Genomic DNA, 25,363 nt, shown 5'->3' with positions numbered 1-25,363 from the left:
ATTCACACATCAACACAAGAGAACACCAATTTACGTAGAAACCCAAAAGGAAAAAAATCACAATGAGAATAGTTGTTTGGATATACAACCCAAATATAGCCTCACAAATAATAATATTAATAGTAATAGTAATAGTAATAGTAATAGTTAATAGTAATAGTAATAGTAATAGTAATAGTAATAGTAATAGTAATAGTAATAACAATCCAAAGAACTAAGCACCAACTCACATTATGAGGCTCCAACCTTAAATACAAAGAAGATAAGGGAAATACAAAAGAAATGTCATGAAAACCTTTCAAACCCAAATTGTGTCACTTTTTTTATCTGATCTTCTCATAACACTCTCACAATATGTCCAATATATTGCATCTTAGTTCTAGCACTTTCTAATGTGCATCAACCACCTATCTTCATCATATAGACATCAACACTCATACAACCATTGTACCTCATTAAAATATTAAAATAAAACTAATTGGAAATATATACATTACATTATCAACATCATCGTGTTGGCCTAGAACCAATTTAAAATGTCTGCAAGTCAACCAAAGATAGATTCCTTAATTCAAATGTGTAGTCAGCTCAGTCCTAAATCCCCTACATTACAACAAGAGTAAGAACACGTTATGTTTTTCCCATTATGAACTCAACTTATCCCAATTTTCCTTCGCTTCCTTTAGGTAGTGCGCATTTCCTTTCTTTGGCACACCTAATAGAAACTTCTGCATGGTCAACAAACCAATACAGTGTGCACTCAATACTTATTAAAAAATTTCTTCTAAAGAAAGACCTCTCAAACTCAAGAAGATTTATCTTCATGTGTAGTCTTAATATTCAACTTGCAAGCCAAAATACTCAACTGTGGTATAATGTGTACACATAAATTTTTCCATTAAATTGTCCTCTTAATCAATCTTAATTATTCATACATCATCAAGTGGATCTTTATCATATAATATTCTTATTATCCATAATACTGTATCATTATTCCATTATTTCCATTTTCAATTATTCATATTATTCACTATATTGTAATATTCATTTTCCATTCTCCATTATATTTTTAATATCCACATATTTAATTATTATCATTTATCCACTTCTCTTCACTCCATTTATTTAAAATAAACAACTTTAATAAACACTCTTTACCACTTACCATTTCCCATTACCACCTATCTTCTCTCCTTACCACTCATTTCTCTTATACCACTCTCCTATTATCCCATATTCATCCTGATGCATGATTTCTCCTTGAGGACAACTATTTAAACCCAACCCCTCTCTCATTTCAATCATCTAGCATTTTACTTCATCTTTTCACTCTTGCATTTCTTGTTTTCTTCACACTCTAGCTTTCATATCATTTGCATGTTCATCTTTCAAATCTTTGTTCTTCATAGAAACTTGTGTAGTGCTTCTGAGAGTATCCATTTTAAACACAAGACCTTGATAGATAGGAGTACAATGGAGGCAAATTCTCATTGCATACATGTGTGTGTGTGTGTGTGTGTGTGTGTGTGTGTGTGTGTGTGTGTGTGTGTGTGTGTGTGTGTGTGTGTGTGTGTGTGTGTGTGTGTGTCCTAGCTTAGAAATTGGATTTTGCATGTATGTTCATTTCGAGGTACTTCATTGTTGGATGATTAATCTATCTGAATATTCTCCCATATCTCAGATCATATTTTTGCATCTTCAGAATTTAGTACAAATAATTATGACAGTGCAACTAAATACACATATAATGTCTAAACAACAAACCTTACTAACTCAACACAAACACTTCCAGACTTTCTCAAATGTACTAGACATTCAAAAACAACTCATACTCGCACATAATGATAACATTAGCATTCTATAAGAGAGATTTATATGGTATCAATGAGAGTATGTCCTACATCTTCCTCATGCTTCCTTGACATTGCTTATTCTCTAACATGTTCCTAGACATCAATGCCACATGAACATTATATTCAATAAACTCTTTGATATCAGTGACAACACTATATTCAACAAATTTTTCTTGGCACCTAGAGAGTTGGTAAGAGGGCTATATATGTGAGATATAAATTCATGCAAACTAAAAATGTTGAGAAGCCCTTCGCTAAGTGAACATAGAATAGATTAGAGCCAATTTTTTGTATGTGCAAAGCTAGTTGGTTGATAATTAGAGTCAAAGACATGTTTACTTAAATGATAAGTTGAGGCTAGCTAGCAATGGGTGTTAATAGTAAATGAGAGCATGTCATTGTAGGCATTCTATTAAGTGGCCATTAAGAACCTTTTGGAAATGATAGTAACTTACTTTTAGTATAGGTAGTGTATTGAACCATTGAGGCTAATGCGACAAGTCTACAAGTTTGGATAACAATACCATTTCTAGGAGTTATATGGTAGGGGTCATTAATTCAAAGGTATTTTATATCATCTCATATGGAGGTATAAGTCTATTACTTCACATAGGTGTGAGATTTATAAGTCGCGCTCCCCTTGAGACTATGCGGGTGTCATTTTAATCCCATAGAGGAACTATAACATATATAATTATGAATTAGTCACATGATAAGAATAGCTCACTCATCCTAGAGTTTGCTACTCATTTGTTCAGGTTTCTCTAGAGTTAACTTGTGTTGCATGTTTTTGTGGGATGTAAGTTATTTTATTTTTGCATGCTAAGATGTTTTTTGTTTTTAGTCCTTTATTATATATGTTGTGTGATTGAAAGCAATTATGGGTGGTTGAATGCATGTAAATATAGTTCATGGAAATTCATCTACTGATTCATTAGAGTCTAGCATAGTTGCCTTAATTTATAGATTGTGTAAAAATAATAAGGTTGAGTAAAATAAGTAAATGGCCAGCTATATAGATTCCTTTAAACAATAAGAACAATCCACCTTATTCATGTGTAACAAGGAAACATAATATAATAAATTTGTCAAAAATTAACAATGGCTAGTCAAACCATATGAATGGTAATAATGATCTTTGTCAAGTCCAATACATGTGTGAGAAGCAAAGTAAAATTTGGATATGGTAAATAATTTAATGTGATAGGAAAATGTAATTTTTTAGTAAAGATATAGAAAACAAAAACTACATACATTCATAATACACTACATATACCAAATTTAGATCATAATCATAAAAAAATTGGCAAGATCAAATAGCAAAAACTTACAAAGTTGTAACTCAAGATCTAGTTGTAAAATATTTGATAAATAAGATAACTACCATTTTGTAGCAAATATTTCAATGACAAGAAACAAGTTTGTTTTTTCTAGAAATATATTTTTGAATAAAGTGCATGCCCTCAAAGACACCATATAAGATTCATTCTTATGATACAAAAGTTATGGCAATCTAATCTTTCAAGGATTCAAATTGCTTCACAAGAAGTAAATGGTGAAAGGACTTCTAGTAATTTAGCCAAGAGATATCTATGTGTTGCTTCTATAATCACATCATACATGGCATGCTTATATTCATACATAATACCACTTTCACATGATTTATCTTCTTATGTGACTTGTCCACATACTTGGGGCCAAATTTGGGGGTAAAAATATTTCTTCATTGTTTTATCTTTCTCACAGACTAGAGCCAATATATAGAAATCCATGGCCATTTTACATGCCCCTCTCAAATCAAATCCAAAATTATTTAAGCATCCATTTGATGGGAAAATGTCACATTCTATTATTCTATTTACAATTTTATTCATGCATAGATTGAGGGGTCATGATACTTATTCCAACTCCCCAACAACTCTATACATGGTAATTTTTATTTTTAGATTTTATCCTTAACGTCACGGTGTGTAGATTGAGGGGATCACTACAATGTCTTGTTCTAGAATTCCTTATTTTTTCTTAAAATAAATATCTCACACTCACAATTATATATATTCCAACTCCTCAACAACTCTATACATGGTAATTTTTATTTTTAGATTTTTTCCTTAACATCACGGTGTGTAGATTGAGGGGATCACTATAATGTCTTGTTCTAGAATTCCTTATTTTTTCTTAAAATAAATATCTCATACTCACAATTATATATATATATATATATATATATATATATATTTGTTATAATCTTTTTCCAATTTGTAGCTATTTCTTTGTACAATTGTTTTGAAATATTTATGCTAAAGTTAGGGATATTCATCCACTAACTTTATGAGAAAATCAAAGGTTTTTGTCCTTGAATTTATGATCTATTAAAGGTTTCATCCTCATTATTGTTGAATTGTTAATCCATATTCCATGTAGGAAACACAAAACAATTATATACATTGAGTTGTCTTTTTTCCTCTTGATAAATCTTCTTATATACTCATTTTCTTCAAGGTTCATAAACCCTTGCGATGCCCTTTCACTTTTAATTAAAAATTATTTATTTTTTGTTTGAAATAAACCATGAGTACTAAGAGTAAGGGCACCACATTATAAGAGAGTCGATTGTTTGAAGGAAAATGCATTTATTTGAAAGAACCGCCATATTTAGAGGGTTGATTGTTTTGGGGGATCGATTGTCCTATTCATATGGTCTATTTTCTAGATATCACCTATTAATATGATCAGCAAAAAATTGATGGGTACAATCTTTTGAATTTAGGATACTTTAGGTGGGGGAATTACAGTCATACTAATTCCAACTTCTCAACAACCATACACACCATGTCTTTCTTTTGGCTTATTTTTGTATAGATTAAATATGACCACATCAATTCCAAATTCTCAACAACCCTATACAAATTATGCTTTTTTTTCACAACCTTTCACAGGTTTTCATGGGGACCTATTTAGTGACATCCCCATGACTCCATCTTCACTCCACTTATATTGTTTTTAACATGAAATAAAAATTAACACAAGTGCATGTATTGTAAAGTTGTTATAATTTTTATGTCCATGTCATGTGTAAGGAATGCTAACATTTTGCAATGCTTGTGTGTTGATTTGGAGAAGTGACCTAACCGATAACACATACAAAGTGGGGAAATCATTCATATTGTTACCTTTTGGAATGTTCTTGCTATTTTAATTACTACCTTATTTTGCTTTGACATGCATGATTCATGTATCTCACATGCACAACAAAGTGGGAATTTTTTTTTGAGAAAAGATAACACTTTACACTTGTTCCCATTCCTTTTATATTTATTTGGCATATTTTCATTAGATGTGTCATTTTGGTGCATAATTTGTTAGAATCGAATCAAATTCTCTATCTTTTACTAGTTCAATCCCAATGATTGGACTCATTTCTTACTCACTTTCCCATCATGAACTTCATTTTGGGTTCAATTTTGTCTCCTAGACAAAATCACTAATGCAATTGCATCTATTTTTTTAACTTGGTTTTCATTGTCCCTACTCCAACTCCTTACCAAAAATGCATTGTTGCAAATTAGCTTGTGTACAAAATAGTTGAATAATTTAACACCTTAGGTGTCATATTTGAAGACAAGTACTAGGCCAATAATGAATCATCCTAATATCATCATAGCATCATTTAAAACAAAAAAATTATAGAGTATTAGAGCATCAAATCCTAGAGCAATTTGCACTTCATTAGCAAATAACACAAATTGCTTATCATGTGTCTTCAATGTTTCCATACTCTTGTGGAAAACAACAAAAGGAATATGACTAAGAGACAAGGAAATTCAAATTTTTAATCCAAGCACAAGAGTCCAAAAGGTGTATGTCAACATTATCTTATTTTTAATTAAGATATCACAACAATAGTACATTTGTAGCATGCATAATTATGGTAGAGAGAATAGAATTGCATGGGAACTAAAAAAAATTGTTGGCAAGAGACACTGTACTGGTAGAGATTAATGCATGAGGAATGTTTTGAGGTTGTCATTGATGGCAACTCAGATCAGAAATCACATCCAATATATGCTAAATTATTCTACCGGAAGTTTGATATTCATTTTGCTTAAGTCTGGAAGATGGAATATAGAGTATGGGTACATTGAACAGAACTCAATTTTGGTTGCACGGTTTTGGTTGTGGTGGAAGAGGTAGTTGATTGGATGTTCGAAAAAACTTATTTCGCAATCCTAGCCTCTGGTATTAATTCTCGTGCAAGATAGAAGATCCAGTATCCGGTATTTCAGGAAGAACATGGTTATTTTGGTGATTAGTGATGAAGTGTGTTATGTAGAATCTTTGGGATGATTTCGTTGATTGGTTTTGAGTTCGAGGTGGTTGAGCCGACACGTGTGAAGCATATTATCAATATTATCAATTTGTTTAGGTCCACATATGGATTTGTAATTGGATTGAGCCGACTTATTGTTACATGTTTCATGTTTTGCAAATATTTTGAAGCCGACATATTTGTGACCTAATAAAGTGGTGCGGATATATGACCGATCTATCTAATCATTTTGAGTATGGATATGTATGGATATTGATTTGCAAAGAGAGTATGAGCATTGGTGCACAGATTTGTGCTCAATTATATGATTGAACAAGCATAACAAAGCAATTTGTCTAAATAGTGGAAGACACTCACTTTGTGCTTAACCGGAACTATATTTTGGCATTAGTAGATGCTACTTATCAGTTCAAATATTCTTGTTGTTATTATAAATCATTTGTAGGGAAATGGGTCCTCTGAGATTGTAGCCCTCTTTTGTAATTGAGCAGTGACCTTTAGGCAGTATTCCTAAATGCATGTGCATTCCCCTATTGTAATATTATTATACTCCTGATCACAGTATTAAAATATTGTGGGTCTCAATCCCACTGTGTTTTTTTCCCTTTTTGGGTTTCCACATAAAAAATTTGATGTTATGGTTTTGTGCTTGTTTGCATTTAGTTTTTGTAGTTTGCTTTTATTTATTTACATCCAGTGGTTTAAGAAGAATTAGTTTAAGAAAGTTGTTAATTGCAGAACATTGATTCACCCCCCTCCTCTCAATGTTCATTGATTCCAACAATTGCTATCAGATCCTAGTTCCTTGGAGGAAGACTAACAACTTGAGGAAGATCCGGAATAGTGAATCAATGGAATCTAGTTTGCAGAAACAACTTATTGTGGCACTTGAAGACCTAGATGCAGCAAGGAAAGAAGCAAGTAGCCTGAGAAGAAATCTGAGTGATGCTAAAAAATCTATTGAGCCATTAAAAGAACAAATGAACACGTCTTGAGACAAGAGAAAGGAGTTGATGGACAAACTCGAGGAGAAAGAAGAGCAAAGCATTGATAATCAAGTCCTAAAAGATAAGACAGATGAATGTGAAAAACTTGCTAGAGATAATGCAGTCCTGAAGAATGAAATGCAATTTATTGTGATGAAGCTGACAAAGGAGATTGAAGATAGGAAGAAGAATGAAGAAAGTATGACTCACTCATTGAAGGATAGATCTAATGAATGTTGCAAATTGAATTGTGAAAATGACCAGTTAAGGCTTGAATTGATGCAATCCAATAATGATGAGCAAGAGCTTGAAAGACATATCATAATTCTGAGAGATGAACTTACCACTGCTAATGAGTACAAAGAAAAATTCAAAGCTAGCTCAACCAAGCTAGATGAAACGCTACAAAGTCATAAAAGTGGAAATGACAAGCAAGGACTTGGATATGAAAAATGAGAAAGCTCTGGATGTAGACAAAGCAATACTAAACCTCATCATCAGAAGATCAAGAGATCTCCAGTAAGATAGCCTAATGCTTATAGATTCAATGGTAAATGCTTTGTTTGCAATAAATTTGGTCATATGGCAAGTCAATGCATAAATAGAGCAAATTAGATCAACTCATCATTCTCCGGACAATGTTTCAGTTGCAATAAGTATGGTCATAAGCCAAATGAATGCAAAAGAATGGTAAATAAGAGAAATGTGAGATGCTATGCTTATGGAATATTTAGACACATTTCTAATCAATGCAAGTCTAGAGGAAATCAATGTTATTTCAGGCCAAATCAGAGAAATAACATTGTTTGTTATGCTTGCAACAAATCCAGTCACATTGCAAAATTTTGTAGAAGCAAGAATATGAGAAAGAATTCTCCGGCAAACAAGAACAAAGAAGATGAGAAGGGAAAAAAAAAAGGTTGAAGAGATCAAAGAGAAACACAATAAGATGTGGGTTAAAAAAGAGGATCCAAATGCAGTAAATGGGTCCACGCCTGATTCTGGTGTTGGAAACTCATCCGGTAACTAAGGCATTTGGCCTTAGGCGGAAGCTTTTCATGCAGATCCTTAAAACCCCCTTTTTGAGATTTGTAATCGGATGTGGAAGGTTGCATTTGATTTTGAATGTTTGTGTAGTTGATCCTAAAAGATCTCCGGAAAACTTCATGTCGATCTAAGATTTCGGTGGAGTATTCTTAAGAAACAGGGCATCCGAAAAACTTTAGGGTTGAGAATTTATTACACCTTAAAGTTAGTTATTCAAAGGATAAAAGGGCATTTTAACATTCATTTCTCACATTGTGTTCGAATTGAAAGAGAAGAAGAGTGTGGCGAAGAAGATTGTGCAACTAAACCAATGCTTGAAAGGATTCGGTGAATATTTCTTGCATTCGATTGAAGACAATAAGGTATTTTATAAGTTCGAGATATTCGATAATGGCATCATTTGGTGTGGCGACTCCATTGGTTATTGAGGTAACTGATAGGGCAAGGCCTAAGTTCAAGAAACACCCATTCAAATCGATGGAAGATGATCCGAATGGAGCATTTTCATCTGTGTTGTTTGGTGTGTTGCATGTTGAAGATATTAGGGAATACATCCATTGCAATATTGAGGAGCTTGGAAACGTTGAAATGCTATCACTGTATACACGGCACATGATGGATGGTATGGGAAACCTTAAACCTGATGTCAAATATCTGTAGGACAAGGGTTTCATTTAGTTTGTGAAATTTCCGGCTTTAGATGAACCCGAATGGGTTAGGTACATTTTGAGCAGGGTCCATGATGAATTTGTGTGGCTTGAGAAACCACACAAGATCACCAAGCAAGAAATCCAAGCAGTAACATGTTTGAATTCACCCGGTGAGATTCCTACCCTAAGGCGTGTGAAGAATCAGACCGTGACAGATGTAACTGGCTCTTAGCATGATAATAGGTCGATGACAATCAATGAAATTATTGAATACAATGTCAAATTTGCATCCATGGTGATAGGGTACAAGGTTTATCAATCTAGTAGAGCAAACTCAATATCTGGTACGACAATTTATGCATCTTATCAAATTCTTAAGAGAACAAGTTGTATGATTTGTGTGGAGTGCTTTTGAATGAGCTTATGAGCAATTTGAAGAAGATAAAGCAAGATAAGAAGCATGTTTTTAAGTTTGGTACTTTGCTTATCTATTTAGCCTTCTATTTCTTGAGAGAGATCCCCGATGTAGGCAAATTTAAATGGGCATATGACAAACAAGTGGTAGTGTAGATCAAAGAAGCCTTACAAGGATTAGGAGTTACTCAAGCACAGAAAGCTATCTTATGGGATTAATTTAAATCCTTCCAAGGCATGATGCAAAGTAGGGAAAGGATCCTGAAGGAAATTGTGGAGAAGTATGAGGACACCATATGCTTTATGGTGGATATTGACCAATGCCTAATGGAGGTTGTTGAGTTGAGGACAGTGTGGATCATGCCCATGGGGTATGAGGTTGAAGCTAATACCCTTGATGTGTATGATCAACATCTTTTGAGAAATTTGATGGATGAATCAGAAGAAAGGTTTGGGACTTATAAAGATAAAAGTTTAAGCTTGCACACCCAATTCACCAAGCCCGGTAGGTAGAGGAAAATAAGGAAGGAAGTGGAGAAGTTGGTAGAGGAGATGGGGATATCAAAGGAGGTAGTTTGCAGGGCCAGAGAGCATAATATCTTGAAAGAGGAGGATATGGTCAAACCTAAGAAGACCAAAATGACCTCTACTCCTCCTAAGCCAAGGAAAACAAGATCAACACCATCTTTTGGTGCTCAAAAGCATGTCCCTCCACCAAAGCCTCAGTCCAAACCATCTGGTGGATCAGAGAAGAGGAAGAGAGGGAAGCCAAAAAGAGTTTATGTGGCAGCCACTGCAAAAGAAGAGCGAATTAGATGAAGCGGTGAGGGAAATGAATAAGACTGCTACTTTTTCCAAGGTAGTCAAGAAGCAACCATCTGGTGAAGGTCAGCCAAGCAAGAAGCCAAGAGTTGAAGCTGAGAAATCCAGAAGACCTCGATCAAGAAAGAAGCCCAAGTTTGAGATTGATGAAGCATTGAAGTCTGGGAAACTTGAAGGTAACTACATGATTGTGTGTCTCATCACACTAAGTCAGATAGTTGATAGAGTAGTAAAGGAAGGGAATTTTAAGCATGTATCAGAATGGTATGAGAATTGTGATGAGAATGGTAATATTAGAAGAAGTCATTGTAGAATATATGAATGTATATAGTAAAGCTCTGATAGAATTATCATCAATGATTCCAAAGGGTCTATATAAAATTTTGGATGCTAGAAGGCATATGACTAATCTAGAAGATGAGAGAATGAAAGTGTATGTACTGGTTAATTTATGCTCAGTAATTTCTAAGAGTGAAGTAGACATAATTCTTAAGATTGCAAAGAATAAATTTAGAAGCAAAACCAGAGTTAATAGGATCATGTTTGGTAATATTAATGAAGTAGCTAAGGAAACAGAAGCAATTTTGAAGCAAGTTTTGAAAGAGAACCAGTATGAGATTACTTTGGTGAAAGATGACACACATCCAAAAGTGCATACATAGGATGATACTTGTATTTTGGAAGTACAGACCTAAGTTCCAGATATGCGGGCATTTATATTGGATGAGCAAACAAATGAACAAGCTGCAGTGCAAATGATATTATTGATAATCAATAGGTTGCAGACTTCAGTGAAGCTGATTAGAATCCTCTGATAACAACTGTTGAATCAGAGAAGGCAGCTGAGAAGGTTGGTGATGAAAAGAGAGAGGATGCAGAGAAGGCAAAGAAGGAGAAGGATGAAGATAAGATTGAACAAGTTTTGGTGGCAAGAGACACTGTGGAATCAAACAAGGGCAAGAAGATTACCAACGACACAGATCTCACCAAAGGGCCTATCAATCTTAACTCGCTATCTCCTATCCAAGCACTTAAGCTTGCAGCACTCGCCCAGGCTAAAGCCAGTGAAGACTTGCTAAAGTCACATATTGAGGATAAAGAGATCATATCCATGGCTACAAGTGTGTTGGAGAAAATTCTACCATCTTTCAAACAAGACTTAGTTGAATCACCCTCTGGTAAGTTGAGGAGTATGCTTAAATCAGTAGATTCTCATTTTGTATCTTTAGAGAAAGTTGTTGAAGGAAAGGTTCTTAGCCAATTCAATGCCATGCGATTAAGGAAAATTTTGAGAACGGTTGAAAGTGATAGGGCTAGTTTGATTACCGATATGAAGGGCATTCAGGACACACTGGAAGAAGGAGGTAAAATATACAAGTCATGTCTTCTTTTGCCAAAGTTAACTATTGACCTTGATAAGAAGATCAAAGAATGTGAAGGTCAACTAGCCAATATCGCTCAATCCTATGCCCCCCAATCAGTTTTTGCTAGCAATCTTGAAACTCGGGTGATGGGTCTACTTGACAAAATCAAGAGTCTCAATTAGGAAAAAGATAGAGTAGTTGGTAGAGTGGGAGAACTAAGGAACTTAATCACTCCCTGGTTGGATACTTTTCTTAGCAGTCAGCAGGATGCTATGAATGCTCTGAATAAGAGTGTTCCTTTAAGTCTTAGAGGAGCAGAGATGCATGCCTATCTGTTTAGTGTCCTTGTCAATATTTTGGAGAACTTGAAGAAAGGTTGGTATGACCACTTGCAGTCTTTAAAGACCGTTTTTGCAAACATTTTTAATTTCTATAAATTATTGAGTATACCCTTGTACATAAATTTTGGCGGATACCTACCTTTTCTATTGATGTCAAAGGGGGAGAGAGAGGAGTGAAAAATGGTGTATATTCTCAGGGGGAGCTTGTTGAGTTGTTGAGTTGTTACATTTTTGCAATTTTGAAGTTTTGCAGTGTATGTCAGTTTTGGTCTAACAGTGTCATTTTTCATCAAGTGTTTCCATCAATGCCAAAGGGGGAGATTGTTCACAAGAGACATTGTACTAGTAGAGATTAGTGCATGAGGAATGTTTCAGGGTTGTCATTGATGGCAACTCAGATCAGAAATCACATCCGGTATATGCTCAATTGTTCTACTGAAAGTTTGATATTCATTTTGCTTAAGTCTGGAAGGTGGAATACAGAGTATGGGTACATTGGGCAGAACTCAATTTTGGTTGCGGTGGAAGAGGTAGTTGATTGGATGTTCGAAACAACTTATTTCGCAATCCTAGCCTCTTGTATTGATCCTCGTGCAAGATAGAAGATCTAGTATCCAGTATTTCAAGAAGAACAGGGTTATTTTGGTGATTAGTGATGAAGCGTGTTATGTGGAATCTTTGGGATGATTTCGGTGTTTGGTTTTGAGTTTGAGGTGGTCGAGCCGACATGTGTGAAGCATATTATCAATTTGTTTAGGTTATATGGATTTGTAATCAGATTGAATCGACTTATTGTTACATGTTTCATGTTTTGCAAATATTTTGAAGCCGACATATTTGTGACCTAATCAAGTGGTGTGGATGTATAAGACCGATCTATCTGATCATTTTGAGTATGGATATTGATGTGCAAAGAGAGTACGAGCATCGGTGCACAGATTTGTGCTCAAGTATATGACTGAACAAGCAGATCAGGGCAGTTTGTCAAAATAGTGGAAGACAATCACTTTGTGCTTAACCGGAACTGCATTATGGCATTAGTAGATGCTACTCATCAGTTCCAATATTCTTGTTTCTATTATAAATCATTTGTAGGACAGTGGGTCCTTTGGGGTTGTAGCCCTCTTTTATAATTGAGCAGTGAGCTCTAGACAGTATGCCTAAATGCATGTGCATTCCCCTATTGTAATACTATTATACTCCTGATCACAGTATTATAATATTGTGGGTCTCAATCCCACCGTGGTTTTTCCCTTTTCGAGTTTCCACATAAAAATTCTAGTGTTATCGTTTTGTGCTTGTTTAAATTTAGTTTTTGCACTTTTCTTTTATTCATTTGCATCTGGTGTTTTAAGAATCAGTTTAAGAAAGTTGTTAATTGCTAAACACTGATTCACCTCCCCCCCCCCTCCCTCTTAGTGTTCATTGATTCCAACAAAAATCATATGTAATCTCATTCGTCAATAATATAGATTACAATGACATTAGTTACAAGATTAATTCTTTAGATTGAACTTGAGTTTTCGAATTTGATATTGATCATCAAGCATATCCTATCTAAATCAACTACATCAACTTCTACCATTGTCAAGAGCTAAACTTTTTCTAACATCTTGATTATTTTATTTAATACTTGTTGTGCTATCATCCTTGACACTTTGTCTTTATTTGAGTATGATATACATTCCATTGATTATTGTATTATTTGCTAGAACTGGATAATTTCTACGAGGGCTTACTTATCTTCCTTACAAATATATGTTAACAATTAAATCTAACTTCTTTTACATTATTAAAACTTCCCCTATACATTAGAATGGGTCATTTTTAAACACACCTCAAAGTTGAACACCTTGCTTTTACCCTTATTCATCCATATTAGATACATGAGTAGATAACCTCACTTGCATATGACTAACACTTCAAAAATATGAGAAAAAACGATATAAAAAAATGTGGGCTAAACTTACACTTGTGAAAATGACGTGTCAAAACCACAACTACAATTCTAATTATTGACTATGTGGAAAGAATTAGAATCGTAAAAAGAAAAATTAAAAGAGAAGCAGAGGGTATGGGTAAAACAATCTATAGTAGTTTTAAAAAGAAAAATTAAAAGATTGTATCATCAAAAAGTAAATATTTGAAGTTGACAAAGAATATAATATTTGTATATCTATCTATTTGAATAATACACTTTAGTCAAAGAACAATTACCTCTACCAATAAAAAATTTAAAAAAATAAAAATAAAATACGAATCCACCAACTTAATGAAAGTACAAAGCCTACAAGCATAGCTACCCAACAAGAATTTGAACCTTGATGACAATTTCACTAAGCAAATGTTTTAACTACTCCATTATATAAATCACCCCTAAAAATAAAACACTTATTATTTATATTAGTTTTTAACATTTTAAGGTTTTATTTCTAATATTTGTTTTCATATTAACCTACTTTCTAACTTGTATTAATTGCATATTGGAAAGAAAATATTTTAAAATAACAATAGGAGAAAGGGAGAAGGTTAAGAGCTCATGGGACAAAAATCTAGTGGTTCCCAAAAGCAGCTTTTGTGCTGCCCGTGTTCATTCTATTCTTTTTGTATTTTTCAAAATTTAAGTAGTTAGTCGAGTGTTTTTTCTTTAATAATAATATATGAATGAAAAGTGAGTTTTAAAAATTAAAATTATTATTTTAAAATTTGAATATCAATCATATTTCATAACATTTTTTATTTTTTTAATTGTTTAAAAATTTATATGGCATTTAAATAAAATGTGTATCATGTCATATCATATATTACAGCACATTTTAAATGTCATTATAAATTTTTATTTCTTTAATGTGATTTCTTAAAAAAAAAAATTATACATTTTTTTTTAATGAAAAAAGACTCTTTCAAATGATATCTTTTTGTTTTATATAAGGGATTAAATATTACAAAAAAGCATACATCTTATTCAAATGTCGTTCTTTGACTAAATTGTTATAAGTAGGAAGATCCAACCCATCAAAGTCATTCAAAAGTTGAGCCGAACCTAATCTAATCGCACCAATAACTTTTTTTTCTTTCAAGAATTTTTCATCCACAAAATCTTTTTAGCTACCCAATATGGAAGCACCAACCTTTGGCTGAACCTCTTCAGCTAAAAGCCAAGAACTGAGGGGCATCCATTCCACCAAATTCAATTCCAACCTCATCCCTTATGATGTCGAAGCCTTGCACTCAACAAGCTTATTAAGAACCTTTCAACTTCACCTCCAATAAATTTGACCCTTAATGAATGAAATAATCAAAGAACATACTATCATTCTCATCAATTATATTTAACTAGTAAAACTACAACCCTTCAAATCTAGGGGACATGTTCCAATTACCATTCACTCCTTGCTCACCCAACCCACCAATTACTAACTTCAAAAAAGAAACCAGAAAGTGATAACTAAAAGCTCATTAATAAATTTCACATGAAAGAGTTGTGCAACTTTATTGGTGTTCATAACATACCACTACTAGGAGATTTGTGCATAAGTATTGGCCATTTTTTAGGTGATTGTAGTGCACAAGTAGGTGTCGGTTGACACTTTGAAATGACAACTTTTTTATCCTTGCATGCATATAGAATCACAATGTGTGCCATTACTACCCAAAAACAGAACAATAGCTATAAACAGTTAAGTTACATACAAAAACAACCACCAAAAAGTCATTGAGATCCGTTTAAGATCTATGGGTGCTTCCCCTAATCCTTAACTTTGAAAATAAAAATAAAAAAATAGAACCCCATAGCTGACTAAACACCTTAATGGCTATGTCCCACAAAATGGCACTCCAAAAAACCTTTCAAATTTGCAAAACACATCATTTTTTTGTGAGATTTTTTGTGGTTTTACAACAATGGAATGCAGAACATGAAGATTTCACTGAAAAAAAATTTAAAAAAACTATTGTGTTTTAACAGATTTTAAAAACGGTAGGAAATGTTGTTTTATATCAAGTTTTAACCACTTCCATTGTTTGGGAAGTGTCTATTCTGGCTCCAAAACGGCAGTACGGATTGACACGTGTTAGTCCTGCGTTTTACACCGTCGATTTTGCAATAAACGACTGCGATTGACTAACACATCGTTATCACGCTGTACAAAAAGACTGTTTTGGAACCAGAATAGCTTCGGCCCATTGTTTGGCCCCCACTCTTCAGACTGTTTAAAGTTGGTAGTGGCTGTGTCTTGTCAATATGGACTGTTTTCAATTGGTCGTGGCTGTGTCTTATCATATGTCATTGTAAACTGTGTCTGCTTGTCAGTTTGATTTTATAATTAATTTTGTTAAATACAATATTCAAAAACTATTGTTCCTCTTCACGAAATGGAAACAGGACACATTGCCTTTTGTTTGGAAAAAAAATAGTAAAAAGTGAGGCCTGTTTACTCAGAAGGGCAAGAAAGTGCATTGTTAGCTTGACTATTTACAGAAATCCACCTGCTCCACCATACAATTTTTTTATTAAATCAAACAACACCCAGAACTTTCTTTTAGCAAATAGAATCATTTTCCCATGGTTTCCTGTCGTTAAATCTTAGTCTAAATCCTTCGTACCTCCTATACTCCCCATCACCTTCAGTGTATAAATGTTCTCATAATTGAGGATTTTTCCATTGTTTAGTACGTGCAGTTTCAATTAATTAAGTGCTCATTTATCCAAAATTAAGTACAGATCGATATAATGCATGATTACCGCCGATATGGTTCTGTTTGGTCAAGATATGAAATCTGGCAAACAATTATGGCGTACCATCAGTGGACTTTAATGAAGAACAGTTAAAAGGTAGTCATTTTCCTCAGGTTTCTGCTCCGACATCATTTATACTTGCCACTCATATAGTCTTTCATGGAAGCGAAAACCAAAGCAGAATTATTTTAAAAAACGGAGTCACCGAGTGCATTACTGTAGTTTAACTAACCCCATTACACATCTAACATGCAATTGCACAACAGATTACACATCCGGATCGTGAAGTCACACAATGGATTCCACAGCATTCATTTTTATTATTCAGAATAATAGCTACAAACAGTTAAGTCACATTCAACAACAGCACAAAAAAATCATTAAAATTTGATATATCATTTAATAACTTTCGATTGAACTCAAAATTAACTAAAATTAACTATAACAACTACTGATGCACTTCCCTACTTAACTATAACAACTAGTAGTGCACTTCCCTAATGTGCAATCCAGCTTTTGAGCTCATGTGAATCATGTGAATGATTTCTGACTTATCACACATGTGAATGAAATTTGACCAACAGCCATGGTAGTGGGAGACAAGGTGGTGCATCAGGACAAGTGTTGGAAACCCAAAACATTAGCTTTGTAGATTTTTTGACCCAAGAGATCATCATTTTCTTTGCTCTGGCTGGGGGAAGAAAATGGAAATTATAGATAAGAGCAAAAGCAATCATGAATTGTTCCACCTACTATACATGGAAGGATTTTACCGGGTATAATTGGTTCAATCATGGGTAAGAATGGGCCCATTTGTATCACTAGTCCTGTGCTGCTGTAAGGCCACAGGATCACAGGTAAGGGGGGGCACATTGCAAGCATTTGTAACTGCCCTCTGAAGGCCCAAATGCTCGATACCCCATGCATCGTTTTATGAGCTGCAGAAAGGAAAACAGTGTAAGCAACGTGGCAAGAGAGACAATGTTGGTGGGTGAACACGTATCAGAGCACAGAAAGCATGCCCCTACACACCTGGCTTTTCATTGCATGTATGAAATCCTCTAAAATCTCACCCTTGGACGCCTGTCAATTGGGTATAGTTATACCACCTAATAGGCGTTTGTTTTCAACCCATCACAATGAATACAAAATAGTAGATATTGGAAGAAACGACTAGTTTACAGTGATGGCAATTAATCTGATCTTACAGTTGGTCACTACATTCGATCTCATGGCACAAAAATGAATGGACTTGGGAGTCGATTAATAAAATATAGAAGTGCAAGTCAGAGAAGAGGGCTAGTATTTTGGCCTGAAAAGAAGCTTTTCAATCAATTTCAAATTAGTTTTATATCCATTCGTATGTCCCAAGAGAGACTGGACGTAAGTAGTAGCACAATGTTTGAGAAGTGCCTAAAAATATTTTTGCATCCTCCAAATTACATACTCTAAACAATTTGCAGATTACATTGAACGCATTTGATTATAATGCCGTGGGTTTTTAAATAAGGTTTCTAGGCCTGAAACAATTACTTTATGTTTCAGTGGTATCAGAGTTTTTAATACCATCCGTCTGCATTATGGCCTGCAAACAAGCGTGGTCTGCAAACCTTGACCAACATGAGAAAGAAGTCTGCAGTGTCATACATTGGCAGATCATGACATAATAAATAGTAGACCATACAAATCAATTCATAGTTACTCGGATAAGAAACGAATAACCTATTGCAAGAAACATTTTTAGCTTTTTTTTCCATTTTTTTGTGTTTCCCGAGAGAATAGTTGGCGGGCAAGAAGAACCCGCTTCTTCACTCCGTAAATCCATAAGCTTACTCTAGAACCACTGGTTGCCATATCCATCGACCCCCTTGGCTGCTAGACAATGATCTCATCGGAACCACTTTGGATTTAAGAACTCTAAAGCTCTCTGCAAGGCGCCTTTAATCCATTGCATAGAATGATGACAGTAGCTAAAAATCACCCAGCATTGCAGAACACATTCAATCTCCTTCTCTTAGCCCCTATCATGGCAGGAGGGCTAACACTGAGAGCAGAGGCCATGGTAGTTTCACTGTTACAGCTCAAACATGCTGCATCCAGAACGCCCACGGGGCTCCTTGGAATGGAAAATGATATCGACCCATATACCTGCTTCTTCGACATCTGTACTTTAGCCCTCTCATCAAGCTGTTCTTGCATAACGCCGTAACAACTGTATATTCTTTCCTGAAAACCCATTCAAAAGTCTTAGTTTCAGAGTGAATCAGATATAAAAAAACTCAGTCCAAAAGACACATTGAATAGGAAAGACAAACCCACATTATCCAAAATCTCACAGCACGACAATGCCCTCTTGAAGTCCACTGCCACGGAAGGCATCACTTCCTCAGCTGCACACATTACAGCTGAAGCGGCTATTGCAGATGGCCGATGCTCTAAAAACTCGATCACTGCAAAAAGAAAACAAAACTTATTATATCTCTGTAACTTCATCTAGACCCAAATGGCTAAAACTATCACTATACAAATTAGCAATGAATCAATGATACCTTTGCTGGTGCCAAGTATGAAATCTATTGATCGAGCTATCAGAGCCCTGGGAGGCGAAATGTCGCCTGTTGCCTTGTGGAGAAAATAATCAAGAAACGAAAATGGTGTAACAGAACGAAGCCTCCAGTCAAGTGTAGTGAGAACCAGACCCTCCATTCTCTGAATAGTCCGAGCTTCGAAAACAAACTTAACATCTCCAATCTGCACGAAATTCCAATTATATTTCTTAAAACCACCCTGCATGCATTCCATTGGAGAAATGCCATGAAAGCTTCTGATAAAACCTTACTTCCATTGGAGGAAGCCATGAAAACTTCTGATAAAACTAAGCTTACCTGCAAGTCTATCAGCAATGGAACATCAGTCTCTTCCATTTTGGCAGCCAAGGACAAGCAAGCAACTGATAGCAGCTGAAGCATCCACACCTTCCCTTGCTGCATACATTAATGTCAAGTTTCCTGGTTAAAATCTTCACACCAAAAACACTTCACCAACCAACGTCACACGTATTAGAATCAGAAAAGGGTTAAAAAAACCACAATGCAATGTATGTGGGCTTACAGGCAACTGATAACGGGACAGGAAGCGATCCAGGTAATTGATGGCCAAATAAGCCGTAAGAGGCCCAAAACTATAGTAAGCATGTACCTGTCGAAGATTAAACTGCTTTTAGACAAAGGGGCAAGCCAATTTGATAAAATGAACTCCAACACTCATGTTTAAAATCCTACCTTGAGAATCCATCCCATTGCATCCTGACGAATGGAGAGATCCAGAGTTCGAATCCTGTAACTATTCAAATACCCCTCCTGGGGCATATGATCGCCCTCTTTCTCAACAAGTAAAGACACAGATTCATCATCCTCCAATGGAAAAACCGGCAAAGATGCAACAGGCTCATGATGCCCAAATCCAGGGTGGGCACTGCGATTAACACCATTGTCATCAACACCATTGTTCTCTACCTCCTCATCATCCCAGGCCACTAAGCTGGCATCTTCAGCACACAGGAGATTGGACACACAGTCAAAACTGGGTGCCATGAATCCCTGCTTGCAATGCCTTAGTTTATCTCCAAACAAACTTTCATCAACTACTTAATCCCCACATTCCCATCAAAGCCCAAGTTTTTCTTAGCCAGCCAAGGCCCGTGTTCCCTGCTAAAACAGCGGGCCTAACCCTATATCATAATCCTTGGCACGCCATAGCTTACTGCAGACCCAAAAGCTTTGAATCAACACATTTACAAGCCAAACCCAATAGTATTCCCACCTTGCAAAACCCAGGAATGCATGCAAACTGGGCTTAGAAAATGGGTAGCTCCATTGCCAAATAGCCCAGCTAAAATAAGCCCCACAGTATTAGTTTTGTTATTTAATATAAATCCTGATAAATTATCCGTGAATCCAGCCCATTTCCCAGGTGGAAACTTGGATGACCGGAATAATTAGGGCAGCCCCCAAATTTAACAAGGCTCTGCCCCATTCCGCCAAATTCATCCCTATCTATCCTTATCCCTAATAACCCCACTATCCCTGCCGGCTTCCCCTGTCTCGATCCATTCATTTGGGAGTTAAAAATTTTCAATATTTTAATGAAAAGGTTAACATCCCAATGCGGGGATGGCGCGAAAGCCCATTAAATGCACACAAACATTACTGTTTAACAGCATAGCGGGAGGCATGAAAACATCCAGTTAACTTATAACTAAGATGGTTAAGTCCTATGTACTTATTCCAACTAACTTTTTCGTTTTCTCAGTGTGAACTGGGTTTCCCCCATTTTTTTTTTATATTTAAAGAAAAAACATCAGCCTTCATCAAACGTGTGTGAGAGCGCGCTAACATTGCAGTAATATCGAGCCGTGTGTCCGCCACGGATAGAGCTCCGTTTGGTTTGCCCTGTCCAAGATAAATGAAATAAAATAACTGAGGAAACAAAGCTTTAAAGTCAATTAATGTTTTTTCAGGAAAATATATATGGTCGATTTCCATGCCGTGCATTTTACGTTTGGATGTTCAGAATAGCATATGAGTTTCTGTGAAGGTTTCCTTTCATATGCCGTGTACTCTATGGCTAGATGTTATTATAGAGTTTCCTCAAGCTTTATTGTTTCAAGGTTTATTATTATTTATTTTATTGTAATTTTTTTAATATATAATTAGCTGATAGATTTCCCTTGTGAGAAAGCTCGCGACGGAAAAGTTGTCTATGTTGGGAAAAATGTCTTGCATCAGAAAAATGTTTCACATGAGAAATAGCTTAACTATCGTTGTGAAACAGCGTAATGATAGCTAGAAACAATATGTTGGAATATAAAAGTTTCTCGCGTCAAAAAAGTTGTCTCATACTAGAAAAATTGTGGTGCAGGGCACCTCTATCTTTTCACAGTGTCTTCATGGCTTAGGGGTGTCTAGTGTTTGTTTTGTGCTTACTTGTGTTGCAATAATGGGTTGGATCTCAAGGATCACCCTGGATGTAATAAAATGCCTTTGTGTGGTCAATAACCTCTTAGGTGCACATATAAGCCTAGAGGTCTATTAAGCCATGTGGGCTTGAATTATGAATTTTTGTGTTTTATGATCCTAGAATGTTGTCTTAGGTGTTTTAAGGGATAATGATGATCTTAGATGTGTTTGATAAAGTTTAGGCATTTAGGGATTAAAATTTGCAAAAGTTGCATAAATGTTGTCATTGTTGTCAAAGCAACTTTTCAAAAGTTGTCGGTTGGAATGTAACTTCTCTCCAACGCTCACAACCATTTCAAAGTTGGTTGTGGTCGTTGGGAGGAGCCCATATATGCTTGTACAACCGGTTTGCAAGGTTGGTTGATAGTTTTGTGATTTGGAGAAGTTTGGGGGAGAGTGTGGAATTAAACAATTCTAATTTTGCCAAAATTGTGTTACTTTTATGTACTGTCCGTATAGAGAATTGAATGGATTTGTAATATTTTGGCTTGGTAAGGTGGAGCATTGAGTTACCTTTCAAATGAACTTGGTCTGACCCCTTGAAGTGGTGTTTGAAGGAAGATATTGACATTTTGCTTTCTGCGGATCTAAAACCCTCCATTTTCCTAGGGTGTCGTATAGATGATGCCCTAACTTGCAATCTATTCATTGGTTTTCAACGTCCTTTGGTAGAATGCAATTTAGGAGGATTTATTATGAGATTCTAAAGGGGTGAGGTCAGAGGAGTTGGTTTGGCATTTTGCCACCAAACCCTAGTCTAAACTTTGTGAGGGTTTAGATTAGAACAGTCAAAGGTTGATTGGTTACAAGATGCATAACATTGGGGAAATGAGTTAGATGATTGAATTGATGCATTGAGACATTGAACAAGCCCTCTGAAGCATTGGATCTTCCTTGTGATCCCATTCCCATACACTTCCTTTGCAAACCAGGCCTAATTTGATCAACTAGGTTTGTGACCCAAGTAGGTGTCTAGGAGTGTTGGAGCAAGTTGGAGACCTGATTCTTTGGAGTCTAAAAGAGGTTCGAAAAGGCTATTTGAAACTAAAATTTGTTTTGGGCCTTTTTTGGAATGTTTTGGAGCAAAGACTGAAAAAGCAGGAAAATAGGGCTTCTAGCTGGGTAGGTGTGAATAGGGGTAAAGAACCAAGTTGTCATCCCTGTGAAACAAGAAAGTTGTGAAAGGTCTTGTTAGGACCTAAGGACCCTGTAAAGGTGTATACCATCCCTTGTGAAGGTTAAAAGTTCAAATTTGGGTGTTGGTGTGAGTTGAGGCCTTCAAAGGCTTGAGGTTGAGAGAAAGAGAAAGGTGAGTGTGTGAGGGGTTTGCCACCCTACTGTTGAAGACCTCTGCATCAAATTGTCTCGCATGAGAAATAGCTTAATTATTGTCATGAAACAACTTAATGATAGCTAGTAACAAAATGTTGAAATATCTTAACATCGGAGAGTTTTCCCATTAGTTCATGCCTTGTTTGTTTTTGTCACCTTAATCACCACTTTACTATGAATATATTGAAACAATATCTAGTTGTAGGAGCTTGGTTTTGTCTCATTTTAAAAAATCCTACTTTTGTAAGGTTTCGTAATATTTATCTTGCAAACTCTACCCATATTGTTTCATATATAACTAGCTGATAGACTTCCCATGTGAGAAAGCTCGCCACGGGAAAAGTTGTTTATGTTGGGAAAAATGTCTTGCATCACAAAAATGTTTCGTGTGAGAAATAGCTTAATTGTCGTTGTGAAACAACTTACTGATAGCTAGAAACAATATGCTGGAATATAAAAGTTGTTTAACGTCGGAAAAGTTGTCTCATACTAGAAAAATTGTGGTGCAGGGCACCTCTATCTTTTCACAGTGTCTTCATGGCTTAGGGGTGTCTAGTGTTTGTTTTGTGCTTACTTGTGTTGCAATAATTGGTTGGATCTCAAGGATCACCCTGGATGTAATAAAATGCCTTTGTGTGGTCAATAACCTCTTAGGTGCACATATAAGCCTAGAGGTCTATTAAGCCATGTGGGCTTGAATTATGAATTTTTGTGTTTTATGATCCTAGAATGTTGTCTTAGATGTTTTAAGGGATAATGATGATCTTAGATGTGTTTGATAAGGGTTAGGTGTGATCTTAAAATTTGCAAAAGTTGCATAAATGTTGTCATTGTTGTCAAAGCAACTTTTCAAAAGTTGTCGGTTGGAATGTAACTTCTCTCCAATGGTCACAACCATTTCAAAGTTGGTTGTGGTCATTGGGAGGAGACCATATATGCTTTTACAACCTGTGTGCAAGGTTGGTTGATAGTTTTGTGATTTGGAGAAGTTTGGGGGAGAGTGTGGAATTAAACAATTCTGATTTTGCCAAAATTGTGTTACTTTTATGTACTGTCCGTACAAAGAATTTAATGGTTTTGTAATATTTTGGCTTGGTAAGGTAGAGCATTGAGTTACCTTTCAAATGAACCTGGTCTAACCCCTTGAAGTGGTGTTTGAAGGAAGATATTGACAATTTGCCCTTTGCAGATCTAAAACCCTCCATTTTCCTAGGGTGTCGTATAGATGATGCCCTAACTTGCAATCTATTCAATGGTTTTCAACGTCCTTTGGTAGAATGCAATTTAGGAGGGTTTATTATGATATTCCAAAGGGATGAGGTTAGAGGAGTTGGTTTGGCATTTTGCCACCAAACCCTAGTCTAAACTTTGTGAGGGTTTAGATTAGAACAGTCAAAGGTTGATTGGTTACAAGATGCATAACATTGGGGAAATGAGTTAGATGATTGAATTGGTGCATTGAGACATTGAACAAGCCCTTTGAAGCATTGGATCTTCCTTGTGATCCCATTCCCATACACTTCGTTTGCAAACCAGGCCTAATTTGATCAACTAGGTTTGTGACCCAAGTAGCTGTCTAGGAGTGCTAGAGCAAGTTGGAGACCTGATTCTTTGGAGTCTAAAAGAGGTTTGAAAAGGGTATTTGAAACTAAAATTTGTTTTGGGCCTTTTTTGGAATGTTTTGGAGCAAAGACTAAAAAAGCAAGAAAATACGGCTACTAGCTGGGTAGGTTTGAATAGGGGTAAAGAACCAAGTTGTCATCCCTGTGAAACAAGAAAGTTGTGAAAGGTCTTGTTAGGACCTAAGGACCCTGTAAAGGTGTATACCATCCCTTGTGAAGGTTAAAAGTTCAAATTTGGGTGTTGGTGTGAGTTGAGGCCTTCAAAGGCTTGAGGTTGAGAGAAAGAGAAAGGTGAGTGTGTGAAGGGTTTGCCACCCTACTATTGAAGACCTCTGCATCAAATTGTCTCACATGAGAAATAGCTTAATTGTTGTCATGAAACAACTTAATGATAGCTAGTAAAAAAATGATGAAGTATCTTAACATCAGAGAGTTTTCCCATTAATTCATGCCTTGTTTATTTTTGTCGCCTTAATCACCACTTTACTATGAATATATTGAAACAATAGCTAGTTGTAGGAACTTGGTTTTGGTTCGTCTCATTTTAAAAAATTCTACTTTTGTAAGGTTTCATAATATTTATCTTGCAAACCCTACCCATATTTTTTCATTATTATTATGTTATTATCTATCATTTGCCTAAATTGCAAAACCCTTGCACCTGTTAACAATACAAGTGCTAGTATTGATTATCAAAGTTGGAACAAATCATATATTAATTAAGAATTAGGGGAACATTCTCCCAAAGCTAAAAGACACAAAGCAATTTCAAATTTTCAAGAAATTGGGTTATATCAAAGCTCAATTTAAGAGTTGGAATAAGTCTCATATTAAGAATTTTTTTGT

General features: G+C 35.5%; 1 protein-coding gene across 2 annotated transcripts; it reads right to left on the bottom strand.

The window, feature by feature from the left end:
- Positions 1–17,929: 17,929 nt before the first annotated feature.
- On the bottom strand, positions 17,930–20,654 carry LOC131051507 (cyclin-D3-1). 2 transcript variants are annotated; one of them, XM_057986071.2, is made up of 6 exons: positions 19,827–20,654; positions 19,657–19,743; positions 19,431–19,529; positions 19,095–19,332; positions 18,865–18,995; positions 17,930–18,771 (listed from the first exon to the last, which is right to left on the bottom strand). In XM_057986071.2, the coding sequence occupies exons 1-6, from the start codon at positions 20,136–20,138 to the stop codon at positions 18,523–18,525; spliced, it is 1,116 nt and encodes a 371-aa protein (XP_057842054.2). In that variant the 5' UTR covers positions 20,139–20,654; the 3' UTR covers positions 17,930–18,522. The 2 variants fall into 2 exon arrangements, with proteins under 2 accessions (XP_057842054.2, XP_057842058.2); XM_057986075.2 differs by having other exon boundaries at positions 19,095–19,296.
- Between the last annotated feature and the right edge of the window lie 4,709 nt (positions 20,655–25,363).

Source organism: Cryptomeria japonica, chromosome 2, assembly GCF_030272615.1.
Source record: "Cryptomeria japonica chromosome 2, Sugi_1.0, whole genome shotgun sequence".
Lineage (NCBI taxonomy): Eukaryota > Viridiplantae > Streptophyta > Pinopsida > Cupressales > Cupressaceae > Cryptomeria > Cryptomeria japonica.
Note: the sequence above shows the minus strand (reverse complement) of the source record. Positions and strands in the feature narration are given on the sequence as shown.